Source organism: Triplophysa rosa, linkage group LG17, assembly GCF_024868665.1.
Source record: "Triplophysa rosa linkage group LG17, Trosa_1v2, whole genome shotgun sequence".
Lineage (NCBI taxonomy): Eukaryota > Metazoa > Chordata > Actinopteri > Cypriniformes > Nemacheilidae > Triplophysa > Triplophysa rosa.
Window position 1 is genome coordinate 9,782,984 of NC_079906.1, and position 19,093 is coordinate 9,802,076.

Below are 19,093 nucleotides of genomic sequence, written 5' to 3' on the forward strand. Positions count from 1 at the left end.
GGGGTGTTTTAACCCATCATTGGGTCAAACATAAACATTTCCTGAGGTAATTTAACCCAGCCACTAGGTTTGTTCCTTTTCGACCCAACGCTGGGTTTAAAATAACCCAGCATTTTTATAGAGTGAATCAACCTTGCTCAGAGGAACATCACACACACTTCACTCTCATCAAACAAAAAATAAGAACAGGAGATAGGCAGGTTGTTATTCTTTGTCATTTTAATTCCCATAATTGAATTAGTTATAATGCAGACAACTTCCACAACAAAAGTGCCAAAAAGAAAGAAAACAGCAATACAGTACATATGCAGATAAGGGGGAGGGGTTTGTTAAGTCTAAAGCCCTGTCTTTAGATGGTTCAAGACAGTTGACAGCATAGTATTCACATCATGGCAACAGAGACAGCACGCAGCAGGCAATCAGCGGGCCAGCAGAGGATTGGGCTACATCCTATTTTTAACAACGTGGAAACTAAGAAATTCTACTAGCACACTTAGGGAGAATGTAGCTAGGCTGCCAATAACAGTTATGAAACCTCCTAACAACACAACTATGGATGCTTTCATGAAGTCAAATCTTGCGTACTGATGTATTTTCTTTTTGACGTTTTGGTAAAGGAGCCACAATGTTTTGATGTAGCACATCATTGTTCAACATGCCCTTCTTCAAATGTGATTTTTTTCTACTAGCTTAATGCTTACTCAGTAGCCAAACTACCGCAGCTGTTAAACTGCCATGTGAAGGATTTTGCTACATACACTGCGTTATGAGCCATTTTAAAACAAACCATCATAGCAGGAAGGCAGATTATATTGCCAGCTTGATGCAGAATATTAGATGCATGTTAGTGAGAGATCCTTTGGTGGATCTTGCTGTGCCCCTTCCTATCGTAACACTGGTAATCGCCACTGCTGGTGTCGGGCCGATTGACCACGGTCTGTCAGCTCAATATTGCATTTCAGGGAAACAAAATTACAAAGTTATTCAGCCTTTTCAAAAATAATCATGAAAAATTGTTGAATTTGTACAACTCGCAACCACGCTCTCTCACACACGGGCGAGACTTCCCTGGGCAAGAAAAACAAATGGATATGGAACCCATCCACAAGAATTATCAAACCCCTGCACGAACTGCTCTTGTACGATTAAATCCGCATCTTTGAGAAACGTTCAGTGGTATTCAGCGCTGAACGTTCCCGTAATCGGCGTTACCAAACGAACACCACTAATGACCTTTCTAAGCCCAATTCACCCAACGCAAGTCACCACCCAGTTTGAACTCATATATGTAGAAAAATATAGCTTAATGAAATTTATATATCTATTCATTTTCTTTTTTATTAATATTTTAATCATATCCACCATGTACAGTTGTGACTACACGTAGCGGCGTAAAGTAACATGGGTTTCATGATTCGCGCCGCCAAAACACAAAATGACATGAAACACCTTGCACAACGCCTGGTTATGTCATATTTAATCCGTGATTAATAGTTAGTCTTAGATTGGCATTTTTAGGCAACTGCAATGAGTTATACTACAATATGATTACAATGTAAACACCACAGTACTGAAGTTACTGTATCCAACAAACAGTAAAGCACAACATTACAAGGCAAATGGCCATTTAATCATAGATTTGTTCTTGATGAAAAATATTATGATACACACAAAAAAACAGCAACACTTTGCATTGGTTCAAAGCCACACATTTGTACACTTTCCAAATCTGGTGACTATTTTGAGGCAGATTACAGTGGGATGTCAAAGAGTTTTCATTACATCGACATTTAAGACCACATGATAGCATGGTCAAATGCAAATTCCACATTCTGGACTCATGTTGTTTTTGGCCTCATTGTGGTGTCGCTCATATCAATCTATATATCTTATCTCAGCTGAATCATTTGTTGACCTGATATACAAATTCCTCTTCTGATAAACCTGTGGATTCATCAGTGAGGTTGAATCAAGTAGCTGGATACTGATATGATTCACCAATAGCCAGACTCCAAACACTGCCTCTCCAAAAATCATGTATGTGAACGCAATTGGTAAGTTTGTGTATATGTATGCACGTGTGTGTGCTGGATTTATGGGTTCACCCTAAATTCCATTTAGGGTATTTTGGCTGTTCCGGCACGTATAGTATACTGTACAGTACAGTATGTAATATATTGGCATTATCTGTAGGGCTTTATTAATGTTCTACTATGACTAGACTGAACACTCTGGCAACCTTTTATATAATGTACTTAATGTGGTTCACTTATTTGTTTGGATATGGTTTGTAATAATCGAACGCTGTCAAAGATCATGGCAATTCAACATGAAGATCTTCTGAATCTTTGGCTATGATGTCTCCATTAGGGGAACAAAATAAAAGCGTTCAAATTCGCCTTTCGATATGTACCGATACAAAGAGCTCAATTAATAAAAGTGGGCTGAAAATCGAAAAATACGGCTGATATGACCATTTAGGATAATAATACATGTAATTGGCATTATCTCATTTGTTTGTCAGATATATTTCTTTAAGATTTTGGAAAATGGCTCGTCTTTTTTGTGATTATATTTGATATGAGAGGACAGGATATTAGTTGTACTGAAATCATTTTCAAATTTTTGATCGTTTCTACCAAATCTGGTCTAAAATCTTCTCAAATGTAACAATACAAGACAACCCAAAACTCTAAAATCCAAAGCTGAATATAATATACACACAGTAGAAATGATAGCGTACATAAATATAAATATGATTCTGCTTTTCTTCAAACCTGTCGTTTTAAGGCTTAGAATATATTTGTATTTATCATGAGCACAGTTTGGTTTTGTTACTGAGCTAGTCTTTCAGTGTTGGCTGAGGTATGTTACCAGCTGCACAGAGTTTAGAAAAGCAGTGCTCACATATGTTTTGGACAGCAGGAGGTCTTTCAGCGTCACTGCTAACATCAAATTTACTTACAAGTTTTCCAAATAGGACGTGCAGCTATAGTTCACACCACATTTGGCATATTTCAAAACAACATTGCATGTGACAAAACACTTTGTGCCGATATCAATTGTGCCATAAAACGAATTCTCTAATCCCATTCTTTACGTAGTTGTTTTTAGTGTGAGATTGGCAAATATAACAGTTAAAACCACAATGTACGTTTAATGTATTTGTATGTGCACATCAGTTCTTTACCTGCAACCACAGATACATGAGAACCATTTTTGGAACTTTGAAAAGTATCACTTCATAGCGACTGATCTCGATGTCATGATAACGTTTCAACAAAACAATAAAAACAAATAAAACGGAAATAAATACTCTTGACAAGATTAAGGATTTTTAAATCAACGGATTCTGGATGCTTTTCCAGGCAGCATTTGAAGACTCTCCCCACCCTCTGGCTGTCCCCTTATATCTTGATATTTAATATTCTCTCTTTACATTCCTAAAACCTCCCTCACCGATCTGCATCTCAGACGTAAGGCAGTATGCCGTAGACGAACAGGGCCATGACAGCAGCGCTGAAGAGGCCGGCTATGGGGACAGTGACGAACCAGGCCAGAAAGATGTTCCGGAAGAGCCGCCAGTCCACAGCCTTCCTGGAGCGGATCCAGCCCACCGCCACCACTGAGCCCACCTGCAATCATCACAAAGCGTACAATCAGCAGTAGCATGATACACAACTACCATAACATAGCACGACATGGATTTCAGGAATCTGTTGTTATTGGATCATATTTTGTTATTCTCTGTGCTTCAGTGAACAGGCGTTTTAAAGTCCTTGTGAAATGGATAACAGAGTGCAACTTTATTTCCTGTAATTTGGACACGCCCATCGGTACAAGATGAGTCATCAAGGTTTCTAACCCATTTCCTGAAAAAGATGACCAAAGAGGAAAGTTCATCCAAAATGAAAATTGTGTCATCAATTCTTGTCATTTCAAACCTGTGTGACTTTGTTTCTTCTGCAGAACGCAAAAGATATTTTGAAGAATGTTGGTAACAACGGCTGTACCTAATCACTTGCATTGCTCCATACAATCGAAGTCAATGGGTACCGCTGTTGTTCGGTTAGCAACATTCTTCAAAATATCTTCTTTTGTGTTCTGCGGAAGAAAGTAAGTCATACAGGTTTGAAATGATGAGAGGGTGAGTAAATGATGACAGATTTTTCACTTTTTGGGTGAACTACACCTTTAAAGTTTAGTCAAAGTTTTAACAATAACCTAGCATAGCGTTCCCTAAACCTCTTCAAAGAAGACCTAAGATTTTGGATGTTTTTCTTTTTTGACACCCATTTTTGATCTTAAAGCTCTCTAACTAATGATCTAAATCAGGTTTGTCAGATTCAGGAGACATCCAAAAAATGCGCCGTTGGGAGACTGCCAGGAACAGGGCTGGAAAATGTCATCGACATGGACTCAAGGTGCCACGGACACAAACACTTCCAACTCAAATTTATGGGACCTTATGGGATGTATCTGTTCTGAACACTTTGGAATAACAAAATACATTGATTTGATTAGTCGGACCAATTCCTGGGTAATGGCTAGTCAATAAAAGTACCACAAGGTAAGAAATCAGAAAGAGGAAAGGCGTTTCTCTATACAAGAAATGAGCAGGTCATCGTGGTTTTCCAAGAATTGAGACCTAGTGTCCAGTGCTTTAACAAAGCCATTATCATCCACTGCATTCATCATGTTCTCTTTCTGCTTGAAGGCAAAGTCACATCGTGCCTAACAGGGCAGCGGGTGGAGTAACATTTCCATACATGCTGTGTGACTCAGGGGTGCTGGTGACAGGTGTTGTGCTAGATACAAGAGCAATCTGGCTGTTCTTATGCCGTCAGTGTAACCGAAGACCCCGTCACGGGGGGGCTAAATCTGGAGCGAAAGTCAGCCCAAAGTCAACAGACACTAGATTTCATTATCTTCTTTAAGATTTAAAGCCCTATACAGATTTCGCATTGATCTGTAGGACACACACCCAGTTCTACGACTTTTATTAGTATCAGTTGGCAAACATAGTGATCAATACGAACATGGTGGAAATGTGACTCCACTGCTGAAATGACTTTGTTCCAGTTTAATATTAACGCAATACAGGCGGCGTATCTGGATGATGCTAATCTACACGTTAGCGATCCGTCAATGACACTTAAATTGGTGTTTTGGATGCTTTTTTGGGAGCAAAGACGCACGCTGGCGATAGTAATCCTAATAATTCAAATACCCAAACTGAACCTCATTTTTAATCTCAATCCAGGCTTCCAAAGATGCAAGATGGTGTTAAAAACATAATGAAGCCCTCTTAAATTTAGGAATAGAATGAGGTTTAGTTTGACACACTTGAATGCCCTTTAAGCACAAAGCGACCTGATCTCTATACAAACCATCACAAAACTAAAACGGAGGACAGCTCATCTCCACTACAGGGATTTGTGGTGACAAAAAATAAGTGTTTGTACTGATTGTGTGTGTAGTTGTTATTGCCGGGATTCTTTTTTTAAGATCTGTTCATAATAGTTGAGTAATGTGGTATGTTTTTAGCAACATGTACTGTATGTTTGGCAACTAATCAGAATTAGCAACTTGTATGATAAATGTGCATTAAAAGTTAAAACAAACAATGGTAAGCGAAATAGAAACTAAGGGATCTAAAAATGTCCTGATGCTTGTTGTTTGTTACGTGGTATGGTTAACACGTTCAGAATGTGTGCACTATGTCGTACCTTCTAAAGGTTCAGACTTTGCTTCAGGCTTTTTTAAAACTACCAACCACAAAAACGATGAATGAAACAAATTATGAAGCGAATCAAAGCTGCAATCATGGAGTTACATGTTTGCAGAAATGAACACTGATTGGTTGTTCTGTGATTATTCTAATAAAGCCATGGGGGCGGAGCTTAGCACTACCAAAAGACTATACCAATATACCTTGCAGTGGGTGGAGCTTATAGGAATGCCCACATTTGAGGCAATAAGCACCGAAAGAGCGCTCATTACTTCAATGCAAAATCCACTGTGGAAAGACGACAGATGACAAGACAGAGACACAGATAAACATGTCAGACACACGTAGCAAGACACCAGTGACCCGAACCGATGCAATGACAAATACACAGCAACGTGACATGAGAGGAGGAGTCAAAGAGATGAGGTAATGAAGCACCACTTATACACAAATCTGTGGAGAGAAGACTGTGTTTATTTATTCTGTATGCACCCAGTCTTGGAGAAGAGGAGGGAACACTTGTCTTCATTTCTAAAGGGGTTTGAGAGCGCCGTTTGCCTTAATGAGGGGTTTCATTGTCCCGCCATTGACATCAGCGTGCAATGAGGTGTATTTATTATCAGCCGAAACAGTGTCTAAGCCAATGACATCAGTAACTGAGATCAGAGAATCAAGAGTGCCTGCCAGAGTAATCTTCGGTATAAAAACATGTTTTAACAGCGCCTTCATTTAACAACTTATCAGAAATACAGGGACTAAAATGTGGCACTTTCCACAAATCAAAAAGAATGATCATTTAAAAGTAAAACGTGTGAGTTTTTTCTTTAAAATAATCATCAAGTAGCAACTCAGAGGTCAAACCAAATGTTACAGTTTTTTACTCTTTTTAAATTTTACAGCAATTTCTTATTTAAAATATTTTATTTCCATTAATAAATATATTTATTATATTTATCGTAGTAACAGGGCTAAATGTTGAACTTAATGTGACTAGTTCCTTTTTAAACTTTTTTAAATTGTATAATATACGGTATAGCATTCTCAAGGTTGTGGTGCACAGATGTGCAAGTTGTGACATCACAAAATGTTAAAAGCTTAGCTTAACTTGATAATAATAATTAGACATAAAATTATTTAAAACATTTATATAATATGTAAATAATATATTAGAAATTTTAAAAAATCACAGAAAAGTGGAAGAGCATGTGATCTGTATGCTGCTTATCACTGCTGTTGATTTCCATGACTGATAAACACAGCAACCACTTTGCAAAATATATACAAATTTCAGATTTGTATACTGCCACTTATTATAAAGCACACAAAATGCAGCTTTTTTTCAGTTTCAAAAAGCAAAAATATGCCTACGGAGACAACAAACCTGTACAATATTTGTGGAAAGTGCCAATCTGAATTTGTGTCGTTTCTTGTCAATAGCAATTACATTTTACAGCAAGACCCCATAAAACCAGACGGCTCCCTCTTCTCCCCCGTCGTGCATACAGTAACCTGAGGGGGGTCGGCTGATGTCTGACCCCAGCTTTACCTTGCAGTGTGTGGTACTGATTGGAAGTCCAATATTAGATGCCAAAACAACAGTGACCGCTGAGGCCAACTCGATAGTGAATCCACTGCGGGGAGGGCAACAGAACACAACTTTATACAATCACACCTGCGAATACACCTGTAATGACAATGCATGCCACGGAGAGAGGCTGCCAGACACGCACAGCATGCGGGCGGTGAGGAGGCGACGCTTTAACAGGAGCATGCATGCGAAAACATGCAAAAGAGGTGGAAAACTCCATGAGGAGATTAAGGTGATGCAATAACAGGAAAAGGGGGGTTGACAAGATTAATTTTGTGAATTCTTCCCTATGAAGCATGCAAGAGTGCACGTGTGAGAACGTGACAAAGAATCACAGAGCAGAAACGTGTGCATGCACGCAGATGGAAAGAACAGCAGGTGATTATAGTTGTGATGACATCATACGTCTCATACTGATAAACTCTCATGTGGCGTCAACACAAACACACACATACACGTTTCCCTAGTTACTGAAATAAGAACATACTGTAGTAAATTACATTTAATCCCATATATTATATTAAATTATAACACAGATAGTTGTAATTTAATTTCCCTAACATATAAGTGAAAAACTTAACACCATTAGTGGAAAAACTTACTTTGAGTCAATTTAACTTCTGACATCCCCACAGAAGGTTTTCACATTTAAAAGTATAATTCACCAAAAAATAAAATATCTGTCATAATTTATTAACCCTCACGTCGTTCACAACCTGACTCTTCCTTCTGAGGAACACTAAAGAAGATACTTTGAAAAATGTCTTGGTGGTTTCGTGTCCATACAATAAAAGGGGGCCAACGTTGTTTGGTTACAAACATTTTTCAAAATATCTTCTTTTGTGTTCTGCAGAAGAAAGAAAGTCATACAGGTTTGAAACGAAATGAGGTTGAGTAAATTAATTCCATCTAGTTTGCTAGCCGGTTTCTTAGCTGGTTCATGGTGGTCTCCCAGCATGGCCAAGCTGGTGCTCAGGCGGTTTAGCTGGTCAGCAACCAGGTCTACAAGCCTAACCGGCTAAAAAGAGCTCAAGACCCCTCTCAAACTACCAAGCCGTCCAGAGACCAACTAAAGCTAGTTTAAGATGTTTTTTGTCCAGCAGACTACGCAAACCCACAAACACACACAGCAGAAGCAAAAACATGTGGGAAAGACGCGCACAATGCACAAACAAGCAAAGACAGATCACTCGCACATACAACACCCATCTGATGTGTCATCGCTAAACAACAGTCTTGAAATAAGGCAAAAGCATGGAGGTTACTATTCCTGGGTTTAAAAACTCCTTCCTGTCAGCAAACATCAAACCCAACGACCAACCTGACATGCTGAGGTCATGCTGATTGTTATTTTTGTGTGGTATGCGAGTTCACCATGAAGCTGGGAACATTGCCACCTGATCCACACTTCACACCCGGGGTTTGGAGTGCAGGATTGTGGAGTGACCTCTTAATGGTAAACCAAAGTCTTTCACACACGTTGAGAAACTGGGAAATGTGATTTGAATACACCAAGATTTGATTATTTTCTAATGAAAATGACCATGCACATCGCTAGGATATTCTGGGTGGTTGCTAAGGTGTTGTTACATGGTTGCAACGATGTTCGGAGAAATTGCTAGTTCGTTGCTAACCAGGTGTTACAGCATTGTTAGTCTCTGAGGCGTCTGTTCAAAGGCCAAACGAAAAGCGCTTGTTCTTATTATTATCTCAAGCTCATTTGTTTTTGACAGTTTGTCCCGTTACTAAGAGAACGCAAGTTACAGAGGCCATGTGCACAAGTGTCTTGCTAAATTTAGCAAACCCAGGCAGTTCTAGGTAGAGGGTGAAAATAGTGACCGCTGCCTTTATTTTAAAGCGACTTAAAAGTTGAAATTACGGTCATTTTGCTGTGATGTTTAACCTGATTTGCGGTGCCAACACAGAGAGGGATTGAGGGCAAGTACCCAAAAGAAAAAAGCCGATTCGAAACAGAACTAATCTAGCAAGATTTCTATATCAGATAAACTGTTTTAACCCTGCTGGCAAAGCACATGCTCCAATTCTGTAGGCTACTATTACACCTCAAGGGCAGACTGGTTTAGGACCAAGTATAATAATTTCAGTTTTGTCAAAATCTAATTTAACCCTAAAAATAAAAGGTTTAAGATTTTAACACAAATATCTTGTGTATGTAATATATAAATGCACTCTTTATAGGTCAAAATTAAAATAATCAAAATGGTGGTGACATAGACCAAATTAAATTAATCAAAAATGTCAAATTTTTTCCTCAAAGTCATTAAAGCACAATAACACAAAATACTAATACTAATTCATTCTTTTCCTTGTCTTTACTGGACTTTTAGACCAGTGCCTACAATAAATGACCACAACCCAAGTTTCTTCTCCATTTGTTTGCTAATGTAAAAAGGCTTTCATAGTGTAAATAATAAAACCTGGTAAATGGTACGTGTTTTGGACATGGGTTTACCATAGGGAGCCACTCATGTCAGAATCATAACAGTGCTCGATTAATGAGCACATCTGCATGCAACAGCAGCACAAAACAACTTCCACATGCACAGATGACTCATGCTTTCCGCCCGAAAGCCGATCTCACCTGGAGGGAGTGATGGGCGTGAGGTCCTTGCCCATCGTTTGAATGACACGTCGTCCCCAAACCCACAATCCAGTGCAGATACCTACGCCACCGTAGAACAGCAGCCAGATGGGTGTGGCTGCGTCCTGCATCACCCCACCCTGAGAGTAAATCATCCACAGGGCCACCAAAGGACCGATGGCATTACTGGAGAACAGATGAATCAAATACATCACACATTATGCAAAAGAAGAGATCAGAATTTACATACGCCTTAAGTCACAGGTTAGACAAAAAAAATCACTATTATGGCTTTATGTCGTGACTGATTTAAAGAAACAGTACACCCAAAAATGAAAATAATTTTATTCAAATGTCAACAGTAACAAGCATTTCAAAGGCTATTTGAACTATTTAGAGTTGCACTTTACATGTCTTAATGTGAATGTGCTAAATCATGTGCGGAGTACTGAACTAGATCCGTGGCACAGAACAAAAGTGAGGGCTTGTTCTCAAAAGACATTAATGCTGTGGAATGTGAGGGAAATTCTTTGCTCCTATTTTAGGTCTTATTCTGAACTAATCACAAAGTTGTTTCTGACACATACCATGACCTTAGATTCAGTAAAGAATCTAATCAAGAAGAATCTGTTTGATTCAAAAAGAATCTGTTGATTCAAGAATCTGTTTGATTTAAAAAGAATCAGTTGATTCAAGAATTTGTTTGATTAGAAACAAATCTGTTCAAGCTGCTAAATTAGAAAAAGGATTTGTTCAAGAAAAAGAAGCAAATAGTTGTTTTTATCATCCGTTTGAATGTGTTCTGAACAATCTTTGACAAAACACAATTTTTTTGGACCAAAAACAGATTTTTCTGCAAAATGCATAAGTGATAAAAACAAATGAAGACAGAAAACATTTTTATGTTTAAAAGCCGTGGTTCTTTTTTTTATTTGATACAGTATATTGTATTTCTCAGGCATGTGATCAGCCAAGGACAAAAAAGAAGAAAGACTGCACGCGCCCTCGCCCTCGCCCAACCCCAACTCCCCCCAAAAATAGTTTTTAATATTACTAATTAAATGTTACATGATTAAAAACAGGCAACTGTTTGCCAAAAATATATATTTTCACTTAGCAAAACAAAAACAAACTTTTATAATTACCCAATTCTGACTGGCAATTTTGGAAATATCAGTTCAAATGTTTATTAGTTTAACAGTCACCTAAACAATATTTGAGATGGCATTAACAAATGGCACTCCTTGAGTAGCTTACATTAGGCCTACTTTAATTTTATTGTAATAAAGCCATTGTTTCAAGCCATTAAATCGAGGTATGGCCTATAGAGAATGGGAACGTGACATCAGCAGCGCAATGCATCCTGTGACTTTGGGACACAGACACGGAGACTTGGAAATAGTAGAGGTAGATGTTTAAATTTATATTATCCAGTTAAAAACACATTAGAATGTAGTACACTTACTGTGTTATGAACTGCCATATCTGCTCTCATGACTGGAGGGGAAAACTGATCTGAAAAGAATCACAATTTTCCGCTTTGTAGCTTAGAAACAACACCATGGTGAAAGTGCAACTTAATGAAAATAAATAACTTGGTTAAATGTGGCTTTGTCATTTGTATTTATTATTACGGATTCCTAATTTCGGATCCGCTTGAATATATAAGTGCTCACACCATGAGAAATGTGCAAAATACGTTTAAAAATGTCATTTGTGATATAGTTCTGTGCGATCACTCTGTGTCCATAAGGGAGCGCTCCTTTGAATGAACAAGGGAATCAAATATAAGTCCATTTATTCTAAGCTAGTGCAAGCAGCTCTTAAAATGTTTAATGTAAATACAATTGTTTTTAACTATGGTGATTTCTATTTGCGTTCATTGTACGCTGCTGAGCGTGTCCTAAAACATGGCGGTGACTGCCCAGAATGCAATGCACAATTACGTAGATTCCCAAGATCTATTTTAGTCTGTGTACAGTATATACTGTAGATAATGTTATAATGTTAAAGGATGTCATATGGACGTCTCAACTTCCAGACTCTGGACTTTCTGTATACGTTACAAAATGCTGTTCAGTTCCCCACTTAAAGCGGCCCTAACACACGCGGTTTCTGCCAATCTCATATTAATCTTGAGTACCTATAGAGTAGTATTGCATACTTCGTATCTTCGAAGAGTATTTAGTTTGATCACATTTATACAAGATAGGTACAGCTGTACGATTATTTCCAAAAGCATACGGCGCGTGCAGGGGGGAGGGGCAGGCTGAACTAAAGCACGTGTGCACCCATTGCCAACAAAACACTGACATCAGTTTCACTCACCGCATGCGGTTCATGTCCGGCATCTTTTAGCGCTGGGACGGCTCCATATATCAGTTTCAAACGATCTCCAAATCCAGCGTTATATCCACTGTTTATATAACATTCATCACCCAAATGCAGCGAACAAACAAACACCTGAACTTTGCAAACGTATGCTCTCTCTCGCTCCTGCACACAAGTGAAAGTGACGTCTGCGCATGCTCCTTCTCCTGCTCTCCTTGCTGCCACGTGCTTTTCCAGGAGAATTGTCCAATAAGGGACTAAGAAAAAATGTTACGAAACTTTCCGAAATCTGTACGATCGCTGGGGGAGTGTATCGAGCACAGAAATATTATGTAATACACCTAACTCGTTTTGACAAGTTGACCATGTTAATGCATGTCAGAATGCATGACACACCGTTGCACCACCCTTTTAATTAAAAATGAATAAAAGTTTGTCGTCTATTTTTCACGGACTCTCTGGATACATAAAGAAAACTTGCAAAATTATGTTCTGAATGAAGCGGTCGCTCTGCATTTATAACAAGTGTGTGCATGACGTAGAGAGCGTAGAAAGGATCCTGTTGGCCGGCTGTATGATGACTATGCGCACATCCCCAAACCCCCACCCCCCAGTATCCCGTCACGAATTAAAAGAAATCAAATTTATGCAATTTACGCGGGTGATCCCAGCAGGTCAAAAATACGGAAATCCGTATTCATAAGGAAAAATAACATCCCTGATGTCTATATTAGCACCTATTGTATTATTGCTCCTGTATGACATATCGCTTATTGCACCCTGAACGCTCTATAAGTCACTTTGGATAAAAGCGTCTGCTAAATGTCTAAATGTATACTGTATATTCACAGAAGAAAATATCCCAGGGGCCATCAATGTTTTGTTAAATTGATCACAATGCTGGCACTCGTTGACTACTTTCTTTAAAACACTTACAGGACTTAACAGGTTTTAAAAGGTTAAAAGAAATGATCTAATTTTCTAACCCTAAATCAATATTAGAGAATATTACGTCAAGTGCCATACCTGACATCATTCCCACCATGCGCAAAGGATCCAAAACAGGCAGTGAGGATCTGCAGAAAGTGGAAGAGCAGGAAGACCTGATGCTTGTCCTTCTCCTCTTTATCCTCATCAACGCAATCCTCCAATGGGCCTTCAGCAGGGACCCGGAGCTCCCTTTTATCTGCTGCGATATTCACATCCACATCGCCCTCCTCCGCCTCAATCTCTGCCTCGGCAACTGCGTTACAGTAGCTGGAGTAGCTATCGTAACGCAGCCTCTTCTTTGAATAGAACACTGTGTCGCCCACTAGCTTCTCACTGTCCTCTGGTGGAGGGGCGCTGGACTCTGACCGCATCAGAGGCTGCACCGGCATCCCACAGATGGCGGCCGTGTAGCACGTGTAGCTGTTGTTGCGGCGGAGGTGCCGGTAGCTATTGTCGGGACGTGAACTGCTGCGTTCGTCCTCTAGGCGGCCCAAGTGGATCTTGTGTAGGAGGTCCTTGTAGAGACCAGAGTCTTTGTGGACGGTGTGGTAGACCTGGCCATCACTGCGCATGTGGCCGTCAAAACTGAAGCCCCCATTGGACACAGGTGACTTGAGACAGCCGTTGGTCATGGAGTTGGTCCGACCTAGCCGGAAAAATTGGTCCATGTTAACTTATGAGAAGTGATGACTCCTAGAAAAGTAGCAAAAACATTTTTTTGCGTACCATACACCCTGCCATTGGGCAGAACAGTTCCTCCATTAGCCAGACTGTTGAGCTCCCCTGTGGACTCTTCGGTCAGGGGTATAACAGCATCATTGTTGCTTTTGGCACCTGGAAGCTCTTTAAAAACTGGAGCCTCTTCTTCCTCCTCTGGGATTTTATCTAAACTCTCATCAGAGATGCGGGACAAAGCATGCTCTTTCTTCAGACGACCTGTTTGGGCGAAGAGAAAGATCAATATCGAAAATAAAACTAGTGGACTTTATATTCAGTTATCTATATTCAGTTTGCTGAGCAGATGCGGAAGAGAAGGATTTACCATATCAAAAACACAAAATCAAGCATATACAGCCACGGAAAAAATGAAGAAACCGTTCCAAATTTTCAATTAATCAGCATTTCTAGATTTATTGTGGTCATTCCAGTCCAGTGTCTGTTGGATTTCAACAAAATCAAACCTCAAGAGTGACAAAGTCATCCAACAGCAATGTGAAAGACTGACAGCATGACAAGACACATGATAACGGTCATAGAAATCAAGGTTATCACATATTTTCTACTTTTCCTAAACACTACAGATATTACTGTTGTATTGCTTAAAAGTGAATATGAACCTGGTTTCTTTGCAGTATTTGAGGTCTGAAAATACAGAGCATCTTTACTGTTATTTTCACCTGTTTCTCCAGTTTTCATTTTCTGCAAATAAATTGAAGTAGAAACAATATTTGTATTTGAAATTTGGTAGAAATATTGTTAGTAGTTCACAGAATTAACCAGAAAGAATCATTTTACTCAAACACATAGCCATAAATAGTTAATTCCGAAAAACTGAAACTAGTCTTTGAAATGATCTCCTATTTTTTTTCAGCAGCTGTATAACAAATATAATAAAGCCATTATTAATGCAACAATAATCTAATATGACAGTTCATGAATGTAAAGCAGAGTGTAAACATCTCGGCGATTCATTTAATTTATATCTCCCTGCTAAATCAAAACACCTGTGCAACCATAATAAATATAAAAACTGTTCACAGTCCGTGTTTTAACCGTGATGTTCTCAAATAAACAGCTACGGTTTATTTGCTTTTCATTACTCTCAACGTGAGCCCACAAACCAACGCCAGCAAAAGATTGTCTTTACGTCACAGAACACCCCAGCAGAGCAGCAGATGTTAGGCAAATCCTTCCCCTTCTGAGCTGATGCCGATACCTCATACAGAGACGCATCTTTGCCTTTTCCAAAGCCAGATTAGAAATAATATCTAACTTAAAGGGATAGTTCACCGAAAAATAAAAAGTCTGCAATAACTCATTCACCCTGTATGAGACTTTTGTCTGTGAAACAAAAAAGATGATATTTTGTGTGAAATGGTTCACACAATATCAGTCAATGGGAGCCAATGTTGTTCGGTTACCAACGGTCTTTAAAATAATTTCCTTTGCGTTTGCTGAATAAAGTCAGTCATGATTTTAATTTATAGGTAGTGTGCTAAATTGTCTGGCTTTAATGGCCAGATGTCACATGACCAAAAACACATGAATAACACAACCAGGTGGTATAAATGTTACAATGGATTTGTAATTGTGCAGAATTTAGGAAAAGCCAGGAGCAGGAATTAAAAACAAAAAGTCTAACACGAGCATCAAAACCACCTCAAGCCACGAGTCTGCAGGAGGGACAGGGCAGTACGTACTTGCTATTTTCCTTCTCATCCAGGGGCAAACAAAAATCCAGACCACACCGGCACATACCAGCGCTCCAGCCAACGTAATGAGGGCAATAGACCAGACGGGGAGCATCTCCAAGCCCAGTACTGCACAAAACATAAATAAATAAAAAGCATGTGAGACGATCAAAGACATAAACGCACATCCTAGTGAGAGTTAAAAGCAATCATGTGGATTTATCTCGAAAAAAATGTTATTTGATGTGCTGGCAAGCATCTCCAAAACAATGTTCCGGATGAGGTCTGCTTATGCTTAGATTCAATGCCACTTATTCAGTAACAACAAGCGAACTCTTCTAAGATCAAAGATGTCCTTACAGTGGACGCGCTATCACTTTAAGACAGAAGTGGCTTACGGGGAGCTCCAGTGTACATGATGGAGAAGGTGTTGATCCCGATGGTTGAGGCATAGAAGAGGGGCAAAGCACGAAGACCATTGGGAACAGGGTCATCCTGTAACAGACAGAGTAAAGAGATATGTTTAAACAATATTTGAGATATAAATGCCAGATTCAGATGTGATTAGTATTTCTGTTTATACGTTTTTATTCAAATGAGAGACCTCTGGCTAGAGCTGTAATCGGGCCTTAAAAGTTAGGCCCGACAGGGCCCGAGCCCGACAAGTACATTTTGATTGACAGCTTTTTAAAAGCCCGAATTAGGCTATTCAAATGTGCACATGCACACAGCTTTTGTCAAGAATGAGTCATTTATACATGTTTTAACATAATTTATTAATGACTAACGTAGGCTACAGGCCACTTGGAAGTTGGAACAAAGAAATAAAATAAGTCCCCTAACATCTCACATATCCCACTGGCTCATTATTCTCATTATGCACATGGTCAAAACTTTTCCACACCTCAGACTTTGCTTTAGTTGCTGGTGCAACCAAAACGTAATCGCCAGAGGCAAGCCTCAGTTTCACCTCCTCGGCATCCATTTTCGCATCTTTCTCGCGCTAATCGGAACACATCACATGACCGCTCATTTACCGCGCAAGGCCGAGCCCGTGTAAAATGATAGAAATTAAGCCCGAACCCGACGCACCTGACGGGTTCGATCTTCAGCTCTACCTCTGGCCTCCTCAGGAAAACTCGTAGCAATACTCTGCCTTAGTTTAGATAAGGATGAAAAATTGCAAATTTATTTAGTGCGCCGACATAAATGCCAGTGCGTATGCGGCCCGACCCAAGTTCGATTCTCGTGCATCCTTTGCCAGTCCCACTCACCTGTCTCTATCCAATGCTTTCCTGTCTGTTCTCCACTGTCCTATGACATTAAAGGCAAAAGGCCCCTCAAATATAACTTGGAAAAAATATTTTGTGTATGTTGTGCTGACCAGTTTGACAGTGGTCTTAAAGGGATAGTTCAACCAAAAAAGAACATATGCACGCATTGACCTCCGTAGTGTAGACACAAAACCACTGAGAGATTTCTCAAAATATCTTATTTTGTGTAGCACATAAGAAATATTAATACACACGTAAACGACATGACTGTAAATAAATAACGATAAAAACATTTTTGGGTGAACTGTCCCTTTAAGCTTCATACCAACATTGTCCTCCAATGAGTTGCTCCACATCATGTTTTAAGAGTGCTTACACCTTTTAAGGGTGCTCACATAACTGCATCCTTCATCTCACGTGAGTGTACTCTTCGTTTGTTTATGTGTACAACTTTATTAAGATATAAATACTGTACACAGTGCCCTTTTAATGTCACTCTTGAAGTAATCCCGTAGTAAAATACAGGCTACAGCTAAAAGAAAAGTTCATTGGTTTGTTACCATTTCTACATGCTGTGCATTTTAACATTCCCTTAACCTCAGTATTGCTGTGGCCACAGGCATTTCCCAGCTCTAAAAGGCTCAAGAGTTAAGTGTTTACAGCAGGAGCGTTTCCACCAGACAGACGTTTGAAAGGTCGACTGTATAGCAGTCACAGATGCTACATTTGAGCTATTGTCTATCCAATCCAAACAGCCACATGCACAGTTATGTGGAAACGGCTTAATGCACGTTAAATGTTAAATATAATTAAAAACGTGAGGTCTTAAATGCACCGGTGATGGACCACTCTATACCACTACAGACCATCTAAATGCCTCTAATGCACTTTTAAAAGGTTTCTATCGGGGTCTGAAGCAAGGAGCAAAGTGCTTAGACCTGTCTGAGCACTTCGATCAATTTTTTCTGTCTTAAATTCGAAATCTGTTTAAAAAAATGCATGAGATTACAAATCATTAAAGTGAAGTGATTTAAGACAGGTGCAACAGTCGACCTATTAAGTTAAACTCACCTTGCTGAGAATGAAATATCTGATGAGGAAGAAGAGCAGGCCAGACATAAGACCAGACAGCAGAGGGGAGATGAACCACGACGCAACTGCATCAAATAAACAGCAATTACTCATTCAACAAGGGTGCCAACGTAATGACGCATTATGCGGCTAGAGAGAAAAAGGCCAATACGTGACATTAAACAAATTACACATCTCGGTTGCAAGACAATTTACAAAAATTAGGTCATGTTATTTCATGGAAACAATATGTAATCGTACGGAACTAACAAATTATGAATAATGCATCAAATATATACCAAACCACAAAAATACAGCCAATACAAGGATGAGCTTAACATAGCTTCACACAAAGTTTACGCATGCTCCAATGTGCAAATAAACAGTGCATTATGATAGAAAAATAGAACAAAAATTACCAATTTTAACCAGCTGCATCCACTGTACTCCCCTAGTGCCAATAGCAACCATTGAGAAGCCAATCGTAGATCCCACAATGCAATGAGTTCCAGAAATGGGCAACTTCAGAAAGGAGGCAATGAGCTGCCAAACCGCAGACCCTGAAAGAAAAAGGCATTATGAGTGGGAGCTGGAGCAAAAGACAGTCTCAAAACCATATGTTCTCTTTCCATCTGTCCTCATTATATTCTCTAGCCTGGATATTATTCAAACACTGTAACACTGCTGCTTACAAACATTTACTAAATAATATAATGTGAGCGTAATCCTTCAACAAGACCATGACACAAAGTAAATGAGTGTTACATAATAAAAAGAAGGAATGGTTCCCTGATGGTCAACTTGTCATCATGTAATAACTGAGTATCTATCCAGTTGCTGCTTTCACTCACTTCCAAACATGTCTAAAAGTTAGTTGGTTAGTCAAGTAGTAATCCAGGCCACCCACAACCCTAACCTGAAAGGGGTGATTTTGTGATAATGCCCAGCTGACATTATCCCACTTATTACTTGCTGCTTATTCAATTAATAAATAATAGAACCTACAGGCCTAATTGATTCGAGTTGGATGAAATGGATTTATTATGCAAGTAAAAAAGATGAACGTATCACAGCTGTGTAGCAATTCGACTGACA

General features: G+C 39.2%; 1 protein-coding gene across 7 annotated transcripts in view; it reads right to left on the reverse strand.

Annotated features, from left to right (window-relative positions):
• Nucleotides 1-199: 199 nt before the first annotated feature.
• Nucleotides 200-19,093, reverse strand: part of slc20a2 (solute carrier family 20 member 2) — a 38,580-nt gene continuing 19,686 nt past the window's right edge. For 6 of the 7 annotated variants that reach the window (XM_057356267.1, XM_057356274.1, XM_057356273.1 and 3 more), the window contains exons 3-11: nucleotides 18,418-18,558; nucleotides 17,999-18,084; nucleotides 16,052-16,148; nucleotides 15,663-15,782; nucleotides 13,969-14,178; nucleotides 13,279-13,888; nucleotides 9,922-10,107; nucleotides 7,278-7,362; nucleotides 200-3,635 (exon numbers count right to left, since the gene is read on the reverse strand). In XM_057356267.1, coding sequence (XP_057212250.1) covers nucleotides 3,471-3,635; nucleotides 7,278-7,362; nucleotides 9,922-10,107; nucleotides 13,279-13,888; nucleotides 13,969-14,178; nucleotides 15,663-15,782; nucleotides 16,052-16,148; nucleotides 17,999-18,084; nucleotides 18,418-18,558 — 1,700 coding nt within the window. In that variant the 3' untranslated portion in view covers nucleotides 200-3,470. Of the gene's footprint in view, nucleotides 3,636-5,934; nucleotides 6,020-7,277; nucleotides 7,363-9,921; nucleotides 10,108-13,278; nucleotides 13,889-13,968; nucleotides 14,179-15,662; nucleotides 15,783-16,051; nucleotides 16,149-17,998; nucleotides 18,085-18,417; nucleotides 18,559-19,093 lie in introns of all 7 variants that reach the window. The other variant, XM_057356268.1, reaches the window with a different exon arrangement.